Raw genomic sequence first — 9,561 nt, forward strand, 5'->3', positions numbered from 1 at the left:
CTAACAGTACTGTTCTGTTTTAATCTGTCAATTTATTTAACATTTTTACAGGATTTAAATCAATGTCACATTGTCACTATCACACTTTTACTCTATTGACTGATTTTACATTTACTGACACAAACCACACAGACGGGATAATGAAACCAGTGTATCTGAGAGTACAGTTTATTTAAAATAAATAAAAACCTTTGCAGAAATGTAATGGTCTGTCATTGTCTTGGAGACAAAAAAAATCCTGAATGATATCTATTTTTTTTCTTCTTTTAAATTATGTTTTTTTCTGAACTTTCTATTAATGAAAGTTTCCTGTGCACAATAATATTAAAGTAGTTCACTTTCAGAATAAAAATCCTGTCATAATTTACAAACACCCCACTTGTTCCAAACCTGTATGAGTTTTTTTCCTACTATGGAAGTCAATGGTGGTCATCAACTGTTAGGATCCCAACATTTTTATAAAATATCTTCTTTTGTGTTCAATAGAAGAAAGAAACTCAGTTTTGGAACAAGTGGGAAGTTAGTAAATTATGACAGAATTTTTATTATTAAGTGAACTACTCCTTTAAGGAGCACAACTGTTCACCACTGATAAATAAATAAATAAATAAATGCATGCATATATACATACATACATAGACATACATAAAAAAAAAATCATACTTGAACACTAAGGATACTGTAATTATTTCTTAAGGATCATTTGACTGCAATAATGTATGCTGCTAATTCAGTTTTGCCATCACAGGAATAAATTACATTTATTTGATAAATTACAATAGAATAAATTACAATATAATAATTGTAATAATATTTATCAATATTAATGTTTATCCGGTATTTTGAATAAATAAATATGGCATTGGTGAGCATAAAAGACATAAAAGATCTTACTTTTGAACAGTATATATTTGATGATAGATAGATAGATAGATAGATAGATAGATAGATACTCCAGAAAAGACAGTGATGTTTGCATGTTTGTTCTTGCAGATTGTACTTGATCAACTATATGTATTCACGACAGAGATGTCTTCTTCTTGTCTGGCAGACTTACAAAAAAGTACCTTGTCCTTAGTCGATTTGTCCATAACATCGACACGTTGACTGGACCGCCTAATGCAAAAGGAAAAGGTGGACATGGACATGCAGTTCTTCTGGAAGTTCTCATTCATAAAAGCATAAATAATAGGATTGTTGAAAGAATTAGAAAATCCTATGGCCTGTGCAACAGCAATAAGCGTATTGACTGTGATGTCATCATATGTTTTGTTCAGGTAATCTGGAAACAAGAAAATAAAGCTGAATTTTCAAAGAAAACACACTGTAATGTGCACAGATATATTACTGGACACTTTGGTTTTCTTACTGTATTCAAACAGCATATGAACTGTATGAAAAGGTGCCCAGCAGACAGTAAACAGCACAACAATGGTGACCATCATCTTGATGGCTCTTCGCTTCTTTCTGTTGCATAAAGAGGGAGGATTGCATAATGAGTAATCATTAGCAGTTTTTAGATATTCAATCCCTTATACACTACCAGTCAAAAGGTAGTTGGAATAACTATTGTTTTTTTTTTTTTTTAAAGTCTCTTGTGCAAAAAATATTATTATTATTTTTTAAATCTCATTTACTCCAAACTTTTGAATGGTAGTAATCACAGTTTACAATTAAAATTATTAGGTAACAAAAATGGCTTTCAGCATTGATAATATTAAGAAATGTTCTTGAGCACCAAATCATCAAGTTGACACTGAAGAAATTCAGCTTTGCCATCACAGAAACAAATTACATTATAAATGACATTATTATCAAACAGTTAATTTAAATTAAAATAACATTTCACGTTTTCACTGATTGGTGAGCATAAGTGATATCTTTAAAAAAACGTTACAAAAAATCGGAACTATTCCAAACTTATACCGGTAGTGTATATTATAAAGAAAACACTATAAAACAAGAAATAGAGTCAGTCAAATACAGCATGCGCTGAGAAACATAAAAAAAAAAAAAAAAAAAATGACCTGGATATTTTGCAGACCTCTCTTTGGTTCATGGTATTGAGGACTGAAGAGTCTCCAACTTGTTTCCGAATCCAGAGCTCAATACCAATTCTGGTGTAGAGTAGCAGCATGGCTGCAAGAGGCAGGAGGAAGAGAAACACTAGAATGAAGGTTGCATACTGCTTCCTATGGGCACTCGAGCTCCAGCACTCCTGACAGCACACATGATGGAGATCATATAAAAAATCATATTTCACCTGAACACAGAGGAAAATAACAGAGAGATTTGAAATAACTAATCAGAATATGGAAACCATTATCAAAATAGCATATAAAATGGACCAGTTTTATTATGTGAATAATCTAAAATATATATACTTTTTGCCTTGGACCAGAAGTCACTTGACACTTGACAGCTTCTAAGTTAATCCCTGGGGAAATCCTGAAGTATAATTTTTTAATGGTAATACACCCACAGACTGCATGCTTAGTAATGTTTCAGCAAGTTGGATGGGGATGTTTTGAATGAAAAGCTTCAAATTAAATATAGCTGCAAAAAAATCTGATTAGTACCTCTAATTGTTGAACAAAGAGCATTGGAGATCCAACCATCATGGCTGCAATCCAGACAACCCCTAAGAGAGAATGAAAACTCAGTTATGCAGATGCTTTATGCTTAGAAGTGGAAAGTAAATTATGCATGATCTAATACTTCAAAAATAATATCTACTGTATACACACACATAACACTTTTGTTTTTGCCCCCATTTTTCATGTGCTGAACTCAAAGTTTGAAGACTTTTTCTATGTACACAAAAGGCCAGCCTAAAGCACACCTGTGCAATAATCATGCTGTCTAATCAGCATCTTGATATGCCACAACTGTGAGGTGGATGGATTATCTTGACAAAGGAGAAGTGCTCACTAACACAGATTTGGACAGATCTGTTGATAGAAAACGTCTTAGATCTGAGTTCAGCTCATGAAAAATGGGGGCAAAAACAAAAGTGTTGCGTTTATAATTTTGTTCAGTATATTATATATATAAATAAATATATATATATATATATATATATATATATATATATACATGAGTTTCAAGCACCTGTATAATATATATATATATATATATATATATATATATATATATATATATATATATATATATGTATATATATATATTATACAGGTGCATCTCAATAAATTAGAATGTTGTGGAAAATTTTGAAACTCATGTATTTATTAAATTCAATGCACACTAATCTCAACAAATTAGAAAATGGTGACATGCCAATCAGCTAATCAACTCAAAACACCTGCAAAGGTTTCCTGAGCCTTCAAAATGGTCTCTCAGCTGGGTTCACTAGGCTACACAATCATGAGGAAGACTGTTGCTCTGATAGTTTTCCAGAAGACAATCAATGACACCCTTCACAAGGAGGGTAAGCCACAAACATTCATTGCCAAAGAAGCTGGCTGTTCACAGAGTGCTGTATCCAAGCATGTTAACAGAAAGTTGAGTTGAAGGAAAAAGTGTGGAACTGCAGCATTATGAGGATCGTCAAGCAAAATCGATTCAAGAATTAGAGTGAACTTCACAAGGAATGGACTGAAGCTGGGGTCAAGGCATCAAGAGCCACCACACACAGATGTGTCAAGGAATTTCCTGAACCACAGACAACGTCAGAGGCATCTTACCTGGGCTAAGGAGAAAAACTGGAATGTTGCCCGGTGGTCCAAAGTCCTCTTTTCAGATGAGAGCAAGTTTTGTATTTCATTTGGAAACCAAGGTCCTAGAGTCCGGAGGAAGGGTGGAGAAGCTCATAGCCCAAGTTGCTTGAAGTCCAGTATTAAGTTTCCACAGACAGTCATCTGCTGGTGTTGGTCCATTGTGCTTTTTGAAAATGAAAAGAAAATTTGTCTTTTTTGAAAAGGAAAATAAATTTTGGAGCACTTCATGCTTCCTTCAGCTGACCAGCTTTTTGAAGATGTTGATTTCATTTTCCAGCAGTATTTGACACCTGCCCACACTGCCAAAAGCACCAAAAGTTGATCAAATGACCATGGTGTTGGTGTGCTTGACTGGCCAGCAAACTCACCAGACCTGAACCCCAGAGAGAATCTATGGATTACTGTCGAGAGGAAAATGAGAAACAAAAGACCAAAAAATGCAGATGAGCTGAAGGCCACTGTCAAAGAAACCTAGGCTTCCATAGCACATCAGCAGTGCCACAAACTGATCCCCTCCATGCCACACAGAATTGAGGCAGTAATTAAAGCAAAAGGAGCCCCTACCAAGTATGTACACTAAATTAACATACTTTCCTGAAAGACCAACAATTCACTAAAAATAAATTTCTTATTGGTCTTATGAAGTATTCTAATTTGTTGAGATAGTGAATTGGTGAATTATATATATATATATATATATATATTGTGACGAGTCAGCTGCCTCCTCCCTGATTATCACCGGCACCCCGTCCTAAATCGCCGCCCTTCACCAGGCTCCCGACTGGAGTGGGTGTGTGAGAGGAGGGGCGCTGGACGAGTCAGGGCCGGCGGCGTGTGATGGGGCACACCTGAAGGAAGTGGAGCCTCATTACCGCCGCTGTTTAAAAGCCCAACGCGCCTCTCCTCAGGAGACCGGTCTCTTCCCCGTGCATGCACACTGGTGTCCTCGTGGGTCCAGGAAGGGTGCGTTGAGGGACTCCCGCGCCACCAAGACGTGAGCTGCCGGACCCGCGATCCGGATGGGAACCGCACCCGTATACACGGCCGACGGGCCAGGATGCCGGGCCGTCCATCCCCTACCAGCGCCGCGGCCAACGAGAGAGACGCGGCCGCTAGGAGAAGCCGCCGCCCCTCGCGCCCCGGACCAAGGAGGGGAGCGCGTGCGGCCGCCGGACTCCGCCCCTTGCCTGGACCCTCCCTCGATGAACACTGCCCGACCTACACAAACCCTGCAGCACGACGAGGACACCAGATCCCCTGTTATTTTGGACACTTTCCCCCTTTTGGCCACTTTTATTCCCTTTGTTTTATGATTTCTGATAATAAAAGCCTCTCCGAGGCCTGACGCCACGCCCACTGTGTCTGTCTTGTGCTCCTCCCGTGACACTGGTGGAGAATGCAGGCAGGCGGAGCCTAGATAGCGCAGTTGGGAAACGTCTGGTGACGTCACTCCCTCTCGCTTGCAAACGTTCGTGAGAACCCAGACTGGGACGGAGGAAAACTGGGGACAGCCTCCCAGCCACACAAGGGGTAAGTGACTTTTCCATTGTCATTTTACCCTGTGGTTGGTTGAGGCTGTCACTAAAACCCGGTTTCTCTGTCCCTGTTCTGGTGCGCTGCGAGAGGGAGGACCGCCCGGAGAGGAAGCCCCGCCCACTCCGACCGTTTGGAGCCTGGTTGAGGATGGTAGCACTCCCGTGTGGGCGGCGCCCTGATGACGGGGATGTCGCTTGGGAGGGGGAATGTGACGAGTCAGCTGCCTCCTCCCTGATTATCACCGGCACCCCGTCCTAAATCGCCGCCCTTCACCAGGCTCCCGACTGGAGTGGGTGTGTGAGAGGAGGGGCGCTGGACGAGTCAGGGCCGGCGGCGTGTGATGGGGCACACCTGAAGGAAGTGGAGCCTCATTACCGCCGCTGTTTAAAAGCCCAACGCGCCTCTCCTCAGGAGACCGGTCTCTTCCCCGTGCATGCACACTGGTGTCCTCGTGGGTCCAGGAAGGGTGCGTTGAGGGACTCCCGCGCCACCAAGACGTGAGCTGCCGGACCCGCGATCCGGATGGGAACCGCACCCGTATACACGGCCGACGGGCCAGGATGCCGGGCCGTCCATCCCCTACCAGCGCCGCGGCCAACGAGAGAGACGCGGCCGCTAGGAGAAGCCGCCGCCCCTCGCGCCCCGGACCAAGGAGGGGAGCGCGTGCGGCCGCCGGACTCCGCCCCTTGCCTGGACCCTCCCTCGATGAACACTGCCCGACCTACACAAACCCTGCAGCACGACGAGGACACCAGATCCCCTGTTATTTTGGACACTTTCCCCCTTTTGGCCACTTTTATTCCCTTTGTTTTATGATTTCTGATAATAAAAGCCTCTCCGAGGCCTGACGCCACGCCCACTGTGTCTGTCTTGTGCTCCTCCCGTGACAATATATATATATATATATATATATATATATATATATATATATATATATATATATATATATATATATATTTGTGCGTGTGTGTGAAGGATAATGGTTGTCAGAAACTACTCACCCAGCATTCTGTATGCTCTTTGTGGTGTGCACTGTCTTTTTATTTTCAGAGGGTGTACAATCCCCTGATACCTCTCCACAGCGATGCAGGTCATTGTGAGAATGCCAGTCACAATCGCAGCGGTCTGAACAAAGGGAACTGTCTTGCACACCAACGCACCTACAAATGATTAAATGTTATAATTAGAGAGTTTACTTGCTGAGTCTTTTGCTTTAGCAAACTTTAATTACAACCCATCAAAGTTTTTGACTGACGAGTTGAAAGAGAAGCCAACTAGAGCCTACATCCCTTCATATTTGTGGCTTGCTTAGATGGGGACACTATCCAGCGATATCGTCAGCTTGATACTATTTAAACTAAACTGAGCTGGATGATGACATCACTGAATTCAATGATGAACTACCTTTATCTGAAAATTGAGTGTTTACTATTGTCATTTTGCATTATTGACACTGTAACAATCTGTATTTTTAAAAACACTACATAAAGGTGACAATGTGATTTGTTAAGATATATTGCGTTATTTAAAAAATACGTTGAGATTTTTAGTCTCTGAGTTATTGTGGGGTTTATTGTCAATAATTTCTAGATGGTGTAACTATTTGGAAATTGTTAAATTAATTAAGCCTCTTTAAAGGGCCAAAAAAAGTTTTAATATAGGTGATTAATATTAAAAAATATATATGTCAGCCAATTCAAAGACAGTGAGACTTAATCAACATGCAAGAATATACTTTGTTGTCCTGTGATGGATAAAAAAAAAAAATAATGGCTGGAATTTCAGAGTCATTAAATCAAAACATCATTTTTTTTCTGAAGATAAGACAACATGTAACCAAAGATTACGTTTCGAAGTGCTTGGCATATGTTTTTAAACTAGGTTACTACAAACTAGAAAACTTTTCTCTCTTAGAAGAAATCCTTACGATACATTTGGCTCTTGAATGGATTTATCATTAGCAGATTCACTGGTTGTCAACAGAAAACTGAAACTTGCAGAACATATTGCAAGCGCACTAAACGTTTTTTTATAATATAACAATGCTTTATAATTTACACTCACCCCCGAACCATTCAGAGGAGATGTTTTGCAGCAGAGTGAATGGGATGCAGAAGAAAGATATCAGAAGGTCGCTGACGGCTAGAGAGCAGATGAAAATATTCGTGGCAGTCTGGATCCCGCGCTTTCTTAAGACAATATAGACAACCAGACTATTGCCAATGAGAGCCAGAAGGAAAATCACCGTGTACAAAATAACAAAGGCCGTTTTGGCGCTGGCCGGTAACTCAGGGATGTAAACCAACGGCTGAATATGATACGTCTCAATAAACTCCTGACGAGTAAGATTGTAAAATTGCAGTAGTTGCTCCAACACCTCAGGAGTAATCTTCGTTTCACCCATGTATAAAACTTGTCTTCAAAAATGGGACGACAGAAATCAAAGTTTTACAGGGTAGACTGAGAAGTCAGTGCTGCTCTGCTGCTGTTTCGCGTCTCTCTCTTCACACACTGAAGCAGAATCAGCAGCAGCAGCTCCCTTGATGATGAGGATTTTATATGACACACCTTCGACTGTCACAGAACCTATAGTGAGGCGCCTGCTTTAACTCTCATGAATGTGTGTGAAGGCGGATCACTAAGTTTGTGCTCATTAGAATCCAAAATATACACATCGTATACAATACCTGATCACTTGCACAATATGATCTTAAACAAAAACAAAAAACAAACACTTTTTAACCTTTGCAGAAAAAATATATAAAACATATATGAAACATACTGTATAATGATGAACAAAGAATAAATGTGGTAAATAAAACTACTAAAAATATTATATTTATGAATAAAATATTATTATTGTTTATTATTGTTGTAGTATAACAATTCTGAATAGATTTATTTTTGTCATATTTACCTTCATTGCGAATTGTATATTGTCATTTGATTTGAATCTTGAGACATGCTTTACTTTGAAAGAAAGAAAGAATGTAAGAACGAAAGAAAGAAAGAAAGAAAGAAAGAAAGAAAGAGAAAGCTACATTTTTATTTGTAAATCAGTGAAAGATTAACTCAGGAATGTGGTATTTATTTATTCAATTAGTCTGTTATATCTCATATTGTAAGAATTAGAATTAATTCAATTGTTTAAACTAGAGGCATCAATCCATGTGCTGATAGGACAGCTTAACCTAAATGTAACTTCATACAAGTTCAATTTTTTAATTTCTTTAACTTGTGGTTGTTTGGCAATGCAATCAATATTCAATAGAGATTTGGCTCAAGAACCTGTCCAAATCATTACTGTTTTTCCACGAAAGATGAAATTAAGCAAACGTATCAAGACATCTGGCTCAAGATACAAGTGGAGAACTCCAGAGGGGACACAGATGTTGACACATGCTGGTGCTCCATAATCAATTTGAATTAATGTCTGTTTGATCTGGCAGCTCACAGAAAGATGTTTTTGCTTATATATGCATCTATTTTGCTCCACTTATTTTTACATGTATCCTCACCCAACACTCCAGTCTCAATCTTATATTTACAACTGACTATAGTAATGAGTCAGACAATAGTTATTTTTTAATCTAAAAACCAACCACATATTTTTACGGATTGTTTTTCTTACTTTATATAAATGTTAACTTGATGAATAGGCCATTGTGCTTTTATTGTATTTGTATTTGAACAAATTTAAATGTATGAAACAAATACTTATGACAATTTTAAGACAATAGCTGTGAGAATGTAAATGCATCATTTAAGATACAAATGAGAATGAATCCATTATAAATCAAGGCAAAGATCTTCATGTTTCATCAGCACTTGGTGAACCTATGCAGGTTGAGGTCTTGAATGAAGACAAATATATTGAGTGGCTTTTATCTCTGGGGTCTGTGCTGAGGTGAGTATTACCATGGAATCAGTCAACTCATGTCAGACTTTCACAGTGGAACCTTGACAACCACCAAGAGCAGCTTCATTCAGTGCATCATTAGTGGTTCTTTGTATTATAGCAGAATCTTTATTAGGCAGGGCACTGAGTGGAACTCTGAGAGCTTTACAAAAAAAAGATGACATCCTCTAAAGGGCACTTGATAAGTACTGTATCAACAGCCATTTCTTGTGTATTATATTCAAACATGAAAAGATGACACTGCTGAACTCAGCTACACGTAGTTGTAATCAACCATAATATACATGGTGAAATGTTTATGAAACATTTCTTTTGATATTATATAGCTCATTATCAGTGGCCGAAGCCAACTGAATTTGGGTTAAAGTG

The 9,561-nt window shown here is 39.0% G+C and overlaps 1 protein-coding gene across 1 annotated transcript; it reads right to left on the reverse strand.

Moving 5' to 3' along the window:
• Positions 1–141: 141 nt before the first annotated feature.
• On the reverse strand, positions 142–7,767 carry qrfpra (pyroglutamylated RFamide peptide receptor a). Its single transcript, XM_052571941.1, has 6 exons — positions 7,338–7,767; positions 6,275–6,433; positions 2,580–2,641; positions 2,028–2,263; positions 1,370–1,467; positions 142–1,282 (listed from the first exon to the last, which is right to left on the reverse strand). Exons 1-6 carry the CDS (start codon positions 7,675–7,677, stop codon positions 1,005–1,007), a joined length of 1,173 nt encoding a protein of 390 aa, XP_052427901.1. The 5' UTR covers positions 7,678–7,767; the 3' UTR covers positions 142–1,004.
• Positions 7,768–9,561: the final 1,794 nt, after the last annotated feature.

Source organism: Carassius gibelio, chromosome B13 (assembly GCF_023724105.1).
Source record: "Carassius gibelio isolate Cgi1373 ecotype wild population from Czech Republic chromosome B13, carGib1.2-hapl.c, whole genome shotgun sequence".
Classification (NCBI taxonomy): Eukaryota; Metazoa; Chordata; class Actinopteri; order Cypriniformes; family Cyprinidae; genus Carassius; species Carassius gibelio.

What these genes read in the sequence shown, in the direction of transcription:
- qrfpra (XM_052571941.1), bottom strand. Translation starts at nt 7,677, where the DNA reads ATGGGTGAAACGAAGATTACTCCTGAGGTGTTGGAGCAACTACTGCAA. An exon ending in CTCCTCTGAATGGTTCGGGG is followed by an intron (nt 6,434 to 7,337) that starts GTGAGTGTAAAT and finishes AATCATTTGTAG; the next exon opens with GTGCGTTGGTGTGCAAGACA. An exon ending in TCATATGCTGTTTGAATACA is followed by an intron (nt 1,283 to 1,369) that starts GTAAGAAAACCA and finishes TCTTGTTTCCAG; the next exon opens with ATTACCTGAACAAAACATAT.